The sequence below is a fragment of the Halichoeres trimaculatus genome, unplaced genomic scaffold (genome assembly GCF_033239565.1).
Source record: "Halichoeres trimaculatus isolate MK-OKI-2021-1 unplaced genomic scaffold, fHalTri1.1 fHalTri1_scaffold_13, whole genome shotgun sequence".
In the NCBI taxonomy this organism is placed as follows: Eukaryota; Metazoa; Chordata; class Actinopteri; order Labriformes; family Labridae; genus Halichoeres; species Halichoeres trimaculatus.
Window position 1 is genome coordinate 25,348,557 of NW_027437191.1, and position 17,626 is coordinate 25,366,182.

At 39.3% G+C, this 17,626-nt stretch overlaps 1 protein-coding gene across 4 annotated transcripts in view; it reads left to right on the forward strand.

The window, feature by feature from the left end:
* adgrg6 (adhesion G protein-coupled receptor G6) overlaps nt 1-17,626 on the forward strand; it is a 96,576-nt gene that overhangs the window by 58,284 nt on the left and 20,666 nt on the right. For all 4 annotated transcript variants that reach the window (XM_074685384.1, XM_074685386.1, XM_074685387.1 and 1 more), the window contains 18 exons: nt 3,199-3,287; nt 5,083-5,135; nt 5,284-5,322; nt 5,419-5,567; nt 6,655-6,766; nt 6,854-6,942; nt 7,022-7,086; nt 7,187-7,323; nt 7,410-7,575; nt 7,660-7,812; nt 7,897-8,013; nt 10,603-10,648; nt 11,071-11,177; nt 11,457-11,584; nt 11,656-11,924; nt 12,012-12,117; nt 14,365-14,515; nt 15,114-15,246. In XM_074685384.1, the coding sequence (XP_074541485.1) occupies nt 3,199-3,287; nt 5,083-5,135; nt 5,284-5,322; nt 5,419-5,567; nt 6,655-6,766; nt 6,854-6,942; nt 7,022-7,086; nt 7,187-7,323; nt 7,410-7,575; nt 7,660-7,812; nt 7,897-8,013; nt 10,603-10,648; nt 11,071-11,177; nt 11,457-11,584; nt 11,656-11,924; nt 12,012-12,117; nt 14,365-14,515; nt 15,114-15,246 (2,109 nt within the window). The remainder of the gene's footprint in view (nt 1-3,198; nt 3,288-5,082; nt 5,136-5,283; nt 5,323-5,418; nt 5,568-6,654; nt 6,767-6,853; nt 6,943-7,021; nt 7,087-7,186; nt 7,324-7,409; nt 7,576-7,659; nt 7,813-7,896; nt 8,014-10,602; nt 10,649-11,070; nt 11,178-11,456; nt 11,585-11,655; nt 11,925-12,011; nt 12,118-14,364; nt 14,516-15,113; nt 15,247-17,626) is intronic.

A 17,626-nucleotide genomic window follows, 5' to 3' on the forward strand; every position in this document is an offset into this window, starting at 1 on the left:
TTAAATTCAAAACAAAATTACAGTAATATAGACTTTTCCACTACACCAGCTGTGATCATCAAATCCCACCAATCTATCACCACAAAGAACTCTCCTTTCAAAACTCTCAGTATGTCAGCCAGCAGTCTCAAAAAGGCCACAGAGCACCCTGTACCTGGATCTTCATCTGTGGATTTAGCAGCCGGGCCTGAGCCGTCATGCCAATGTAAAGAACGCTTTCATTTTACATGTCTGTGTGGACAATCATCGGGGAACAGTATGTGATGCAGTAACCACAAACGGTAGATGTAGAGGATATAAAAACAATCATCTGTAATGAAAGGGGCATGCTCTGTAGGAGGAGAATCAAAGTAGCTTGTATAAAGTCTGAAAGCTGATTTATTTAACAGAGGCTGTGTGGTCGAAAGTCAGTGGACACTTTTCTAAATTTTGTTAAACTTTTGGACGCTTCTATTCATCCTGGTTCTGGATCATTTGGGAAACCCAATACTCAAAAATTCAGTAATTATTTGACACATAAAAATTGTCCGTTCCTCTGTCCATCCATCCATTCCACTTTGAGATGCTGTGCCTGATCCCTGTTGTCATTATGCGATGATCAAGTTAAGACAAATGCTCTTCCAAATATTAAGTGAACTATTTATATTTCTTTTCCATTTTTTTCTTCATTTTTTGAGGGTTTAAGTTATATCTTTTGTTTTTTTTTCCTTCGTTTTGGAAGGACAGGACTGTGGATAGAGCAAGAAAGCCAAGCGAAAGAGAGGCATGACTTCAGCGCAACCTGCCCGCTACATGGGCGCACAACTTATCCACAAAGCCTGTGGACCTATTCTATCTAACTTTTCATTTATACACTTGAAAAATTTGCATCTGCATGATAGTAGAAAGTTTGTGTACCTCCTTCAATAAATAAATAAAAAGTGAAGAAAAGAAGGGGTTAGGAGATGTTTTAGGTTTGAGGAGAGAAGAAAAATAGGTCAAAAAGTTCAGACACTTTCTGACACCCTGTCAGAAGCTGAATCAAGGGATAAGAAGGACAAGGAGACAAAAAGTAAAGGTTAATTAAATACAGCCTTCAATTTTCCTATCAGCTGTTTGTGCAGAGTTTAATCACTGTCATTCAAAAGGAAAAAGCTCTACCCAAGAATTTCAGGTAGTGACAGAAAGAACAAGACAGCAGCCAAAGAGTTTCCTCCACAATCAGTCTTAGAGACATCCAGTGGGAGCAACAAGCAACAACTCTACAGGTGCTTTGGGGACCTCATAAGGGCAGTCCCATTTACCCTAGAAGAAACCCTGGAGTAGAACCAGATCTCTTGAGGGGGATTATATAATCTGCCTGACCTGGAAATGCCTCAAGTTCCCCCAGGAAGACTTAGCAGGAACAGGTGTGCCTGGGTCAGCTTGTGGTCATGGCCTTACCCCTGAGAAATGGAAGATGGATGGACGGTTGGATGGACATTTACCTTTGGTCCCCTAGTTCCTTATTATTTGAAAGTATGCCTCCATTTCACTTGATTTGGACTCCAGAAATCCAAAGTGTCCATCTGTTTCATGAGCCAAAGGCGCCTGGATGGTGTCCATTTGGGGCAAAAAATGCCGAGTTAAATTACAGACAAACATGGAATAATACACAGTGATTGTTTTCAAATTTTGGCGGGGAATAACCCAACAGTTTTCCGTCATATCAACCTGAAACAACACCTTATAAGCGAAACAGAAGACTGTCGATAATCAGATCTCTACAACTGTGACATAAAAGCTGCAACAATCAGGTGTCCACAGGTTTTCAACCCTGTGCATAAAATCTGATCAATACCTTCAGATATGAGTGATTGTTTTGGCAGAGGATGCCACTTTTAGTCTAAAAAACTTAAGATTTTAAGACGGTGGTTGGGGATTGGTGGTGTAGTATCATAGATAGAGTTACATAACTAGAGTGTAGTAGAAATAGTAGATGTTACTCAAACAGGTGGGGCGCAAAGGAGACCAAAACTGAAACCAGATGTCTGATTAGATGGTAGTTCAGTTTGACTCATACCTGTAGTTGAAATCAGTTGTTCTGGTGTATTTTTGTCCATGATCTCATTTTACTCACTCAGGTCTTTTTTTCTGTATCTTCATGGCTTCAATCGTGACTTTTTTGTACTTTTATTCTCATTTGATCCAGATTCTCGGAGTAGACGTCCTGCTGAGCTGTCTGACTCTCTGAGATTAAATAAAACACAATTCATGTTTTTCTAAATCCACTCAAAGTGGTTTTAAAATCGAGATAATTCAGTTAAAATCCACAGCCAGCAGGATCTCTTTTCCAGAGCTGATGAAGCCAAAGTCTGTTGATGATTCAGTAGTTTTCACTAACAGTTACCGATACATGAGTGACATCTAGAGGCCGATGTGTAGCATAGCAGGAGAGTCCAGAGCCAGAAATGTGACTCATCACAGATCTTTGGCCAATCCACTTCTAAAATTTAGAATTAAGACATGAAAATTATCATAATTATTATTTATTTATTTATTTTTATTTATTTATTTATTTTAAGAAAAGTTGCACAATATTTTTTTTTTCTTTTTTTTTCCTTTTAATTGAGAAAATGATCAATTGCTTAAACATTTGATGTGGAAATGCAACTTTCAAAGAGCTTCACATGCTATTTTTTACATTTAGAGTAAAGTACACTTCATTTTTGTATCTGCAAGTCCATATTCACTAAAAGATACATTTTTATGTAAAGCATGGAAAAGATTGATTGTAAAAGTGCTTTTTTCAAGCTACTGCAGCTGTACCTCTGGGTCAGAAAGCCTTCACACCTGTGAGAAGTAGACCTGTGAGGTGTCAGACTGAGGCACGGCAAAGGAGTGAAATTCTTTTAAAGTTTTAATGCCTCACTCAGTTACTGAGTCTCATCTGACAGAAACATGCTCACCTCCAGCTTTAGTTAAATTTGCAATAATCCCGTTCACTAAAACATCCTGATAAATGCTCGTCCTCCTTCGCTACTATCTGTCAGGCAGCGTATCTCTCCTCATCTTCTCACACAGTGAAAGTGGATTTTTACATGACTCAGTCACCTTAGATGGCTCCATTCATCTCCTGCTGTGCGGCACTGAAACGAGCTCCATTATATTCGCTGTGTGACGAATTGAGACTGAAGTATTGTCTCTTCTTTCTCCATCTTCCTCCCCTCACGTCTGCAGAGGAGTTGTTCTACAGGATTTCCTTCATGGTGGATGACGAGAGCTCGGCGAAGAGCCAGGCTGAGGTTGAGGAAGCCGTGTCCTCTTGGGTAAGATGAATCCTGATCCAAAAACAAATCTCAGTGAAAATTGGCTTTCAGAAAACTCAAGACAAACAGGCAGAGGACAGTGGGAAAAAAGACTGTTTACACCAAGGGACAACAACCAGTTCAGAAAAATGAAGCTTATGCTGTAGTGCCAAAAGTTGCTGTTCGTTTTTACATGAGGCTGGCTGCAGAATGACCATAAACAACTTACTGTAAAAACAGACTTTTGGTGCATTAAAAAATGTTTTTGCAGTCTGGTTCAAAAAACAGCTCGGTTCTGAAAAGTTAATTCCTCTATCAGAACACACTTTACAGGGGTGAATGTTTTTCTAACTTGGGTTTAATATTAGGATTACGTGTTCAGAAAGGAAGCTCAAAGCCTGTGACATATTTAATATGGCCCCTGCCAAAAATTGGCTTCATTACAACAGATAGGGGGCATCTGGAGACTACACTGAAAAAAGAAAACAGTTAGACCAACTTAAATTATTGCTTCAATTGGTCACACCCAAATAAATCTATTTATTTAAAATGAAGTTAATACGTTCAATCAACACAATTGACTAAGTCAAATAAACTTAAAAATTTGATTGTTCTCGAATCAACATTTTGCATCAACCAAACTTAGGGTTTTCAGTTGTTACAACTCAATTTGCAAAACCTCAAGGTAAAATCTGACGAGGTGTTTACTTTATGTTTACCTGTAAAGTTTACTTTACAGCCTACTAAATTGACTCATTTCAAACCATGAGTGAGGAGGGAATGCAGTGGATATTAGACCTCACTGTACATGAAGATCTTAACCTGCCAAGAGCACAGGCTTTCTGTGCTTCTCATGGCATGGACCTGCTGTCTGTGCCCTGTGGCATGGACTGCACCTTTTAGTGTGTTTAATGTTTTATATGTTGATAAATGAGATGTGTTGATGGGCTAAAATTACGATCAGAAATGACAAACTGGGGTTTGTCTTCAGTTAAATTCAAATTACCATTACTGAGAGAGTATTTTAATTGGAGCCCTCACTGCTGTGGAGCACAGGCAGCCAGCCAGTGCAGTGGACCACAGACAGCCAGCTGGTCCATGCCATGGAGCACAGACACACTGACCCTGCGTGATATCTTAATCTGCATCAGGGTCTCATATCCGCAGTGTTCCCTCCTCACCCATAGTTTGTCCTTATTAGGACTGTCTGTTTTTAAAACACGTCTTTAAACCCATTTGAAGTTTTGAACCCATTTTTATTTATTGGCTTTTAACACAGTTTAAGACTCTGCTCTTGTTTAAGTGTTGCATGGTTTGTTTTTAGTTTTTAGTTATTGTTCTTAAACTGATTTTAAAAAACATTAAAAAAAAAACATTTTAGTGTTTCAACTATTGTTTTGTGTATTTCTTCCTGAGTTGTTGGTCTGTTTATGTACAGCACTTTGTTTCAGCTGTGGTTGTTCTTAAATTGCCCTATTAACAGCGTTGAGTTCAGATGAGTTTACGATAAGCAAACCAAACAAGAAAGCAAGTATTGGGAACTGTTTTCTTCAATTTCAACAAAAAAAGGTAGGGATAAAAAAATTACTGAGCAACTAAACTTCAAATTTCCAAAAATATCAATAAATTCTGTTAAATCTGAAAATTAGAATCAACAAAGTATAGACACTGTAAAAAAGATTCTCCAGTTTGACTCCATCGATTTTTATCACTTCAAACTAGATGAACTTTGAATCCAGGGGGTGCACGCTAAACTCTGGAGAATAATGTTGTTTCATTGGTTCGGAAAATGGTTGTAATTGTTTTCTTCTTGCAGCTCAATCAAACATTTGAGTCCTGGACCAACGCTGTCTCCATCCACTCCGTCAGGTAAACCTGTGGGGATTAACTCCAGCTGGATTTAATCCACTCATTCAGAGCTCAGGAGCAGAATATTTCTGTGTAATCCCAAATAATATAAATCTCAAACAAACAGGTACCAACCTGTTAAATAAATCTTCCTGTCTCCCCTCTGCAGCGTGCAGCCGCCTGTGCAGAGTGGAGGAAACCCCACCAGGTGAGAAAGTGGGATTCAGATTATTGACGGTCCTGATTCTCTTGTCTGTCTCAACCTGCAGCGTGTTTAAAGTTTATTTTCATCATTTGTCTGCAGTTATGCGTGTCAAGTGCTGCTGGTTCATAACTACGTCAGTAACCAGAGTCTGGGAGAAGCTGCTCTGTCCTCCAGGATGTCCAGCACCGAGGGGCTGATGGGGGGCGAGTTGAAGATCCAACCAGACTCTACAAGCGTCAGATTAGTCGGTATGACTACCTAATAAAGTTTCATTTACAACTGCTTTTCTGTTTCTCTGTTTTTAGGGAGGAGAGCTAAGAGTCTGCAAAGGTCATCAGCATGAGAAAGTTTTCCAAGCTTAAGAGAAAGTTTTTAGGACTCATGTGAAAGTTTCCTGTACCTGTGAAATTGTTTGTTTTTCTCTCATTAAGCTTCCCGTAAAATTAAAAAATAACTATCCTGTGCTTATGGGGAAGTTTCAAATGCCCAAGAAAAAGTTTTCAGTGCTCACAAGAAAGTTTTTCAGGTTAGTCGTTAGGGAATTATATAAAGTTTTATCAACAACTGCTTCTTTTTTCTTTGTTTTTATGGGGAACAGAGCTCAAAATCTGCAAAGAAAGTTTTTCTCACAGCATCAGAAAGTTTTCACATGTTCTTTAGTTTTTTTTGTGGTCACAAGAATGATTTTTTTTCTGTACTTAAAAAAGTTTTCTTTGTAGACAAAAAAGTTTTCAGAGCTGATGAGAAAGTTTCCCATGCTCACAAAATTGTCTCTGCTCACAAGAAAGTTAGTCAGATTAGTCTGTGAGGGATTTTTTTTTTTTTTTTTTTTTTGAGGAGAGAGCTATAAATCTATGAAAAGTAGAAAACTTTTCTGATTACAGGTGAAAGAGTTTTCTGAATTCAGGACAAAGTTTTCAAACTCTGTTGAAAGTTCTCTGTTCACACAAGAAAGTTTCCTCAAACTCTGAAGAAAGTTTTTCCATGGTCATTTGAAAGTTTCTTTGTGCTCACAAGAATGTGTTTTTAGCTTGTGTGTTTATTTAAAAAGTTTGTGACGTGTCAAACAAAAAAAAAAGTTCAACCAAGGAGTTAAGAGTCTTAATATTTAAAGTGATAAAAATGAAAGCAAAGAGCATGTTAGTCACTGTGTGTAGGACAGCTGTTCTACTTCACGAAAATCTTTTCTCAGTCTGTCCATTTTTAAACTTCTAGAACTTTCTCAGTTTGATTTATCCCTTAATGTTTGTCAGTCTTGTTCTAAGTAGTTTGTTTCACTTTATTTCCATTATGATAATTTAGAATTAAAAAAACTCCTCTTTTGTCTCCTGCTAGAAAACTGTCCTGAGGAAAACCTGCTCCACTACCGCTGGCCTGAGAGCAGACCCACCATCACCCAGCGTCTCCCCTGTTTCCCCAACAAGGACCAGAGCACCTCCAGGACCTGGTAAAACCCTGAACCACATCATTTTATATTCCTTATGTTCATGACAGACACAGCTACATGTTTTGTCTCCTCTCCTCGCTTTCTCAGTTTGATCAGTCCTCAAAACTTCTCCTCCTTCTGGTCGGACGCAGACGTCAGTAACTGCACAGACATCGACACCATCCAGGTGTCTGCAGGTAAACCTCAACCTCTCCTCTCTTATGAAAAACAAATCCTAACATGCAGTGAAATAAATCTTTGTCTTTTTTTGTGCAGACAACGCAGCAGATGTGGCGGTGCAGCTCGCAGTCATCACCAACAACGAGTTGTCCAATGAGGAGGTGAGACTCTGAGCGAGCAGGAACCTTAAAACAACAGGGCCAAATCCGTGTCTGTTCCTCTCCTCGTCATCCTCTCTCCTCCTCCTCTTCCTCTCCTCAGGTGTCCAAAGTGGTGACAAAGGTGAAGGAGTTGGTAAACGTGGCGAAGATCAACAGCTCTCTAGCCTCCACCGTCGTCACCATCATCTCCAACGTGATGAGCAGCTCAGAGAGCGCGCTTGCTGCAACCTCAGAGAGGCAAGAGTCTCTTCACTTGGATTTTAAAATGAATCTGTTTCTGCAGCTTCTGTTGTGGGCGGTCTAACCCTCCTCTGTCCTCGCAGAGCTCTGAAGACTGTGGACGAGTTGGTCCAGAAGATTGAGTTTGAGGGTCCATCCATCAGCATCACTTCCAAACATCTTGCTGTGGGAATCTCCGCCCTCAACACCTCCATGTTTAACGGGACGTCCTTCAGCGCCTTCATCCCTCCAAACGCCACCGACCCTCAGGTAACACCAGCAGGGAAGCTTTGAATCTTTTTCTCTCTTCACAGATTTTTTTTGTCACATTTAACTTTGATCTGTCATCCTCAGATTGACTTTGAGTCAGCACGGGTCAACCCTTTAGCTCAGGTCGTCCTCCCAGCATCTCTACTGTCCAGCGTCTCTCTGACAGATGTGGACCGATCATCTCTGTCCAGAATCAACTTCATGTTCTTTGGCAGCACCAATTTGTTCCAGACTCCTGTGAGTCAACTTTAACATCACGGTCCAAAATAAAAAAAGTTTTAACTCTACAGATGAAAACCTAAGTCATCGATTTGTTTTCAGAAAGAGCAGCATGGTCGCTCTCTGAACAGTTACGTGGTGGCGAGCAGCGTGGGGAACTTCTCCATCAGTGACCTGAAGGAGCCGGTGGAGATCCAGATCGCTCACTTGTCTGAACAGGTACAGCTCCAAGCGTGAGAATGTGTGTGAGTGTTAGGGTTCAGGCGCACCTGGTTCATGAAGAGAATCAGAGCGGACACTCTATTTGGTTTGGCACATGTTACATGATACTGGTTTTCTCTACTCATGAGAAAGTTTAGTGCGCTTAAGAAAGTTTCAAATGCTCATGAGAAAGCTTCAGAGATCATTAAATTTTTTACGAGTTCATGAGAAAGTTCTCGATGACTGTGAGAAAGTTAACTGTACTCATTAGAAATGTTTTCATAGTCATGTTACAGTTTTTTTAGCTCACAAGAAAGTTCTCTATGATCATGAGAACTTTTTTTCATGCTTAAAAGAAAGCTTCCTGTGGTCATGAGAAGTTTTTTGTGCTTGTTAAAAAGTTTTTCATACTCATGAGAAAATTTATCAGGTTTTCTGAAATTTTGAGAAAGTCTGTGCTCATGAGAAAATTTTCAATTATTGTGAGAAAGTATTTTTTTCTTAGTTTTCTATGCTCCTCAGAAAGTTTAGTGCACTCAAGCAAACTTCCATTGCCTATGAGAAAACTTTCATAACCATGAGAAAGATATCTGTGCCCAAAGTGTTAAAGTGTGTTTGTGCCCACAAGAAAGTTTTCAATGATCATGAGAAAGTTTTTCATGTTCATACAAAAGGCTTCTGTAGTCTTGAGAAAAATCCATGCTTGTGAGAAAGTTTTTAATGCTCAAGAGAAAGTTTACTTTTCTCATGAGAAAATTTATCATGAGCTTAAGAAAGGTTTTCTGTAATTTTTGTACTCATGAGAAAGTTTTTCATGCTGATGAGAAGTTTTTCAAGCACACAAACAAGGTTTTCCGTGGTCATGGGAAAATTTCCCTAGTTCACAAGGTTCTGTGCTCATGTGAAAGTTTTTAACGCTCTTGAGAAACTTTTCCTAGCTCAAGAGATTGTTTGTGCTGTTTTCAAGCTAATGCTAAAGTTTCCGAGCCCATGGGAAAAGTTTCCCACGCATGCATCAAGGTATCATGAACTTACAAAGTTTTTTTTATACTCATGATTAACCTATAGATAACTTATATATAAACATGCTTTAAAGTCTTCTGAGCAAAAGGAACTTTCTCAAGACAGCAGGTTGGCATCTGGTGCTCAAAAACCATATTTTTTTCCTCCTCTGTCACCTTAAAGCAATGATTCTCAAACAGGGGTACATATACCCCTGGAGGTTCATGGGAGTACTGCAAGGGGTACTTGACATAATTGAAAATAAAGAAGTGCTAAAATCTGCTGTTTCTAGAGTGTTCGCTTGAGGCTGGCTCCGGAAGTAGCGGAAGTCACATACACACCAAGCCACAACAAGCCATTTTCAAAGCAGAAATTAACCTATTTACAGCCAGGTTCAAAAAACGTCTCCTGTCTGAGTTGCTATTATTTATTTTTCAGTATTATTATTTACCACCGGCTCCCACTGTACGGGGGGTGAATTTTTTCTAACGCGGCCGTTCGAAGATATTAAGATCACGAGCTCCCCCAATAAGAGGCACAGCTGAGGGTCACGTGACGGCCGACGCCCTATGGCTGTAGGCGAAGCCCTTGCCACTACCAATATGGCCGCTATAGCCGATGTGCTTCATTTTCTGTTTAAGAAACAGATGGGTGACGTCAGCGAGACTACATCCATGTTTTATCCAGTCTATGGTTGCATCACAATAAATGTAAAAAAATCTGATTAAAAACAACTTCATCAATAACATGTAATTTTAGTTTCTATGCGATATCAAATATAGCACTTTTTCCAAATTAAGCACATTTTTTTCATGAAATATAAAACATTACTTGCAAAACCATTTGGACTTAACAGCCTCTCACTTGATGTTAGCAAGCTAGCATGCTAACAAGGTACAGGTGGTTAAAATGTGACAAATCAGTATGGGAAAATGAGGTTGATAATGAGGAAACCATCAAATGGAAAGCAAAAAAGAAAGCAAAACGTCCTTGGTATCTGGAGGAATATATCCCCTTTGTTCATGTTATTTTTCTGTGTTATTTCCTGAAAAGATTTCTCAGTCATACAAACTGAAGAAGTTTAAAAACCCCTGCCTTAGAGGCTCAGTATTTTTCAGTCTTTGATTTTTTTTTTATTTCTTTTTAAAAATTCACTTTGTTTCGTTACTTTTTTAAATCTGTATTTTTTTCCTCTCTGTTTTTATATAAAGCCCCTGACATAATATTTTTACCTAGAGTAACAGCTGCTGTCCTTTCAAGTCTTTGTTATTTTCCTTATTGGAGCTTAAATCCTGAAGAAACCTCTGACTGGAAAGAGTCCATTACATCTGAAACCACTCTTTAGTGTCCTATAAAACTGAGTGAGTCCTGATAGAAGTCCTATGTTTGTTGGCGTCTGCTCAGAGTTCTATCAGGGGAATACGACTGTTCAGGATTAATTGCTGAAATCCTGGCTCCATCTTTAAGAGAATCCTGTTTAAACTGTAATTTACTCTTGAGATTTGTCGTGTAGAATAATAAATATAAACATGTGATGTCTGTGTGTGAGGAGATTATGTATTCAGCTGCTATAATGATTTATTTCTGTCCTTCTCCCCCTGGCAGCTGTCTCTGAATCCGGTCTGTATGTTCTGGGACTTCAGCATGAACGGTAAGTCTGCCGTCACTTCGCTTTGGGAGATGTTCACCTCGACTCACCTCTCTACGAAAACAAACATTACTACCTCAGGTCACCTGAGAAAACGTCCCATCTGTGAGAACCACATTCATAAAAGAGTTTTGACTTATCCTCATTTTACCTCATGTGTGTTTTGAGGAACACACGGAACAGCATCAGGTAAAGAGAGGAGACAGAGTTAGCGATGGATCACTGAGCAAGGCTGAAAACCTTAGAGCATAAAGTTCATGTGAAGAGGAAAGGAGAGGAGAAAAAGATGGAGATACAAAGACATAAAAAACATTTATCCACAGTTTGGTCTTTTTATTCCATCATCAGGTTTCCATCCCTGCATGTTGCATGTTCCCATGCTGCAGAGGTAATTGTGATTTGTCGTACCATCTCTTTGCCACTAGATGGAGCCGGAGGCTGGAACGGTGAGGGCTGCAGAGTGTCCCCAGAATCTACCAGCAATAAAACTGTCTGCCTCTGCGACCACCTCACACACTTTGGCATCCTCATGGTGAGCCTGTGTGATCTATTATCACACTCATATGAAACAGAGCACCTCAGGAAACATCAGTGCATCAATAAAACATCCAGTCCTGCTTGTTTTGAGAGTGTCACGTTGAAGTTTTATGCTATAAAACATGTGGCTGCATTCTGAGTGAGCTTTACCAAGTTGTGCAAAATCTGGGAAGGCCTGAATTTGTCTTTTTGTTATTTTTCTTCAGATTCTTGTTTTTCCTTTTTCTGTTTTCCAAACCTCTGTGACTTTTTTTTAACTGTGCTCCATCTCCAGGACATTTCAGGAGCTTCCCCTCACATTGACCCAAGGAACAACAAGATCCTGACCTTCATCACGTACATTGGCTGCGGCATCTCCGCCATCTTTTCTGCTGCTACTCTGCTCACCTACATCGCCTTCGAGTGAGTCGCGTTGCGTATTTTACTGTCCCTAAACGAGTTTAAGAAGGTTTTAACCACGTACCTCCTTACAGAAAACTGAGACGTGACTACCCGTCAAAGATCCTGATGAACCTCAGCACCTCCCTCCTCTTCCTCAACATGGTCTTCCTATTGGATGGCTGGTTAGCTAGTCTGGAAACTGATTGGCTGTGCCTGTCCGTGGCTGTCTTCCTGCACTATTTCCTGCTCACCTCTTTCACCTGGATGGGGCTGGAGTCCATCCACATGTACATCGCTCTGGTCAAAGTCTTCAACACGTACATTCGGCGATACATCCTCAAGTTCTGCATTGTGGGCTGGGGTGAGAGGCGTAACGATGCAGACATCAGAGTGTTGTGTTGGCGTTCCGTTGGCATGTTTTTGTGAGTGCATCTTGTTGTCTTCGTAGGTCTCCCAGCAGTGCTGGTCGGGATCGTTGTTGCGGTGGATAAAAACTCATACGGCCTGCAGGAGTACGGCAAAGGAGAGGAGTCAGGAGAGGGATCCTCAGAGTTGTGAGTAAAGGAAACACAGCAAGCTGTAATTTATGTCCAATCATACTTATGGAAAACATACGAACAGAATAAATTCACAGTGTGTAGTCAACACGACTGAGATCTGAAAGGCCATAAGGATGAGGTTGTTTTTGTTGGCTCATCAAGGCTCCCTGTTCCCGTAAAGTGCAACGTACTGAGACAACATTTGTTCACATGCTTCAGCAAACTTATAGTCGAGATTTTTTTCGCTCCATTTCTTTCTCCAAGGTCAGACAGTGAAGTTTATATTCTGCTTGTGTCTGATCTGCAAAAGTCATTTGGGGTCCGACAGTGGCTTCTTGCAACTGTTGCTCTGGAAAGTCTAAAAAAACATGAAAATTAATTGATTTTATGACAGTGTGAACAGACTCTTCTTCAGGACAGAAACATGAGCTCAGGGACTTTTGTAATTTAAAGACTGAAACAAATAAAAAAAAAGTGGTGATCAAAAAGATTATTTAAATGAAAAAAATATAGAAAAACCAGGAGAACAGTGTAAGGGTTCACTGTACAAACTAAAATCTAATTGTTAATTTGCAACAAAAATGATCTTATTAGACTCAATATAGCCACACTAACAACATTTATGTTTCTGGTTTATTTACCATTTTTTCTGCACAAATGTTTCCTCTCCTTGATGTTTTATATATTAACATTTTACTTACTCTTTGTTCTATACTCTTAATTTTCATAGTGAATGTTTACTAATTTTATGCTAATGTTAACTGTAGCACTGTGGGCCCTTGAGCATCACAATTTCATCTTCTGTGTGTGTACACATATTGCAGAATTGACAATTAATGTACATTGAACTTATTAATTCATTTGAAGTATTAATCTGATCTCTTACATTTTCACTGCCTTTAATTTTTTTTTCTACACAAAAATCCATTGGGATTAATTTACACCCTACAAGAAATTAAGGCGTGTTGTATATATATGTATATATATATATATATATATGAATCAAAAAAATTATCGCCATTATGTGCTATATAGCGCCCCCTAGTGATACACTCCAGCCCCTCTAACAACTTCAAGCTATATGCTTGACATTGTTGTGCAATAACACCATCAAAATAAAAATAACACACAAGCACAGCCTTATTTTCAATTTATTTCAGTGTTGAAGTTAAAATCAATGAAAATGTGAGGGATCAAATACATACTGCAAATAAATATGTAAATACAAAAACAAGATGAATAAATATCGCAAAATTGGTATGATAATAATCCAGTCCATGGCTAACGGGAATTACAGTGGTACCTTGACATAGAAGTTTTTCAAGATACTAGCCAATTTTTTTTGCATTATGTTGAGAGCAAAGATTGTAGAATTATTTGGTTTTTACAGAATTGAGATAGAACAAACAGTTTATTTTCTGCAGATTTTCAAAGAAGACTTGTGCATAAACAAGAAGTGGACGGCAATCTCACAAAAATCATTCTTCTTTCCCAACGGTTTTCAGCATGTGATACGTTCAGGGACCGATAGAATTTTAAAGATCTGACGATAACGCCACTTTTTACAGCTTGTGAATAGGACAAATGTTTTGTAAATGCCAGGTATTTGAAAATAAGTGCATTTTTGAACCCACCTGGGGGTTTGGAATCCAGAGGGTTATGTCAGTTATGTCACAGAAGAAGCCTCGGTGCTACGCTTGCATTTGTGTCTTTAGTTATTTTGCAAAACTTTCAGACTTTACTGTGAGAAAGACCCGGTAAAAGATGCAACTGGGCATGTGATGAAGGACGACAGGATGAAACAGACCTCATTGGACAGGTTTTTATCAGAAACACTTATAGATGAAAGTGAGGAAAGCGTGGGCAAAAATCAGTAAATAAGATTCAGTTTCAGTTCAGCCATTCTCATCCTCCTCCGTCAGCAAACAAATGAAACCAACTTATTGCAGTACATCTCGTTGTATTTTTATACAATATTTCTCATATGTAAGTTCACTTTTCTTATTCAAAACATGTAACAAAAAATTGTAGTGTTTTTTGGGGGTCTGGAATAGATTAATGGCATATCAGTTCATGTCAACACAGAAAATTTAATTTGCATAGTTGTAATTTGAGTGTTTTTTTAAGAGTTTTAAGTTTCCTTTAAACACAGAGAAAGCGCGTTTTAACATCAAGGGAGTTACAAAACTTTGTGGTATCATAGAACCAGAGCAGCGCCTCATGTATCAGTTTATACGTGTGTGTATGCGTGTCCTCCTGCAGCTGCTGGATCCAGAATTCAGCGGTCTTCTATGTCACCTGCGTGGGCTACTTCTGTCTGGTGTTTCTGCTAAACGTCGCCATGTTTGTGGTGGTGATGCTGCAGATCTGTGGACGCAACGGCAAACGCAGCAACCGCACGCTGAGAGAGGAGGTTGGTAATGGAAGCATCTGTTGATCATTCCACCAGAGCGTTAAGCCTTTAACTTTCAACCTGCAAACCGCTATGTCCTGACCTCTGCCAGATTTTGTCTGAGCTGTATCCTCAGGAGTGTCATTATTCTTGATTTTTTGTCAGGACAGTCTCATGAGTGCACAAAAGTATTTAATCCACAGCCACAGGGAAAACCTGTCAGATTGATTTGCAACTTTTAATCGCTTAGTCCCCGTGATGAAGAAGATGAAGCAGCAGAGTGGAAATCACTGTCACTACAGGTCGATCAGACTCTCTCTGGTCCTCCTCCAGCTGTGTGGTCTCACATACAGCTGCTGGAACTCAACATTTTATGGACTGACCAGGTGTAGTTCATTTACCGGTCTATAAATCAGAGCTGCTGTGTTAAATCAGAGCTCAGGAATGTCTCGATTTAAACATCGGCAGTGATGGAGAACTTTTAACCTATTTGAAGTATAAGACAGGGAACAGACCAAAAAAACCTGTGTCTTAAATCCACATGTAGCTGCAGACGTGAAACAACACACATTCATCACCTAATGTAGTGAAGGATTAAGAACTCTCTGTTGTGTTTCAGGTTCTGAGAAACCTGCGCAGTGTCATCAGCCTGACTTTCCTGCTTGGGATGACGTGGGGCTTTGCTCTCTTCGCCTGGGGGCCGGTCAACCTGGCTTTCATGTACCTTTTTGCCATCTTTAACTCGCTGCAAGGTAACAAGACTCACTCAGATAGAACCAGAACCAACACCAAGTCTAAGCTACAGGAATGAATTTGAATAACTTTCATTTATAGACCATGATACCTCTTGTCATTCATTTGGTTTTTGTTCTTAAAGGTAGGAATTTTCTGGGCTCCGCCTCCTTGGCTCAGTGCCACCAGCAGCACACACCCACTTTTTCTTACCCTGACTACATCTATACACTCAGTAGCACAGCAACCACCTGCAGTATTGTGTTTGTACATGAGAGAGAATTCACTTGGAAAGTTAGCACAAGCTAATCACTGGTATTATATACATACCTGGTTAGCAGAAAGCTAACTTGCGTCACTCTTTGTCCCCTGCTGCTCTCCAAGTTCCCAAAAGCAAGTGAAAGTCGAGCCAAGCTTCATCCCCGTTTAGGAAAAAGCTTTATCTGTTAAGCATTTTGTTTCACTTTGGTTGTGTCTTTCTTCCTCTATGCTACATCTACTACCGTAGCTGCTCTGATTAGCTTCCACTTGTAATCATCAACATGCATAGTCACTTGTGCATTGGGCATGCTGTGATTGGCTGATATAACCACGGTTACTCTCCACCTAGAAATGTCCTGATACAACCAAAGCATCAATATTCAGGCAGAGGAGGGGGTTGAGGCAGATACAGACACTGACAAACACATTTAGAGGTCCACAGTTGATGGTTGAGCAGGATTATTCCTGTAAAATTTGACATTTTATTTTTAAAGAAAATCCTTTAGACCCTACTTTAAAAGAGACTGTATGCTGCTTTCTTTTATTGTAAACATGGGAGTAAAGTAACAATACTGGATTTTCAGACTGAACATGAGCAGATCTCTGCATATTTATATGTTGTAGAAATTCCCCCGATCTGTCCTTGAACTGATATAATGACTCTGTTCTAAAAATAGTACCAGATTGTCGTGAGCTCTTAATGGGACCTGCTGAAATGATGATGTCATCACATGAAGATTTATGTCACATTGGAGAAGCAGGCCTCAAATACTATGATCTACCTATTGCCGCACCCCTGAAAGGTCCCAAAAGGGCTGGCCAATAAGAAGGAAGGGGGTTTGTGGAGTGGAGAGCCTTAAAGGGACAGCAGCCAAAAGAATGTGTTTCAGACAGAGGCTGAAATAAAGGTTTTCTATAACTCCAGGGAGAGAACAATAGAGATCTTCTGAGTTGTAAATTATTTGGGGGCACCAAAGGGACAGAACCACTCTGTCAAGGCTGATTAATGCTTGACGCGTCAGCAGGGTCTGTCCGGCTTCATGTGGACAAATGACGCAAATTGCACCCACACCTCCTCCTCCACAATCCTTTACACGCAGAAAAGTTTCCGCGCCACGCACACTGGAAAATTTCTAACCTGCCAGGTGGAGACGCACAGACAAGATGGCGTAAGTGGTCAAAGTGCAGAAATACAGGCAAGGTTATAATAGTTTTGGATTTCCCATTATAGTTTAGTTTTAGTAAGTTTTGACATTTTTTTTCCATTACAGTTTAGTTTTAATTAGTTTTAGAGCAGGCATTCTAGTTTTTATTTAGTTTTGATTTTTGCAACAAGGCTTAGTTTTAGTTCAGTTTTATTTTAGTTTAAGTTTAGTTTTTGTTTAGTTTTAGTTTTTTCATACCTTATTAACCAGGTGCAGGATTCAAAAAGGTCAGAGTAAATATTCTGTCATACAGTTTATTTTCAAGTCCAACATAGTGCTCACTGCTCAGTCAATGCTGATACCGAAATGTTGGCTGCTGCCTCAAACAAATGAAAATAATAAAAACTTAGTGTAAAAAATATAAGCATCAATTATATAAAATAATGTTGACATAAATTACATAAAAATAATATTAACATAAATTATATAAAAAACAATATAATATGAGCTTCAATAAATAAAAACTTGGACTCTGTAACAATTGAACTATTACAGATGCTCTAATTCATTGCTCCACTACGTTTTGCCGCAGCACAGCGCACAGCCAGTCAGTGCAGTAAACAAGCACGTCCCTATGTGCCGCTATGATGGTGCTGTGCGGCACTGACAACTGCCGAAAACTGTGGTAAAATTGGTTGGGAAAATGTGTCGGAGTAATTTAAAATCCTAAAGGCTATTAATATTGTCAAAAACTATAACTAAGGGAATTTTGTCTTTAATTTTGGTTAGTTTCAGTTAGTTTTGAGAACACAAGATACAGTTTTAGTTTACTTATCGTTTTTGTTTTCTTTTCTAGTTTTTATTAGTTTGAGTTAACTGCAATGTATTATAAATTTTATTTTTTGTTTTTAGTTTTGTTTTAGTTTTGTTTTAGTTAACTATTATAACCTTGGTTGTAAGCAAAGGCAAACTTCTTCGACTCTCATTTAGTACT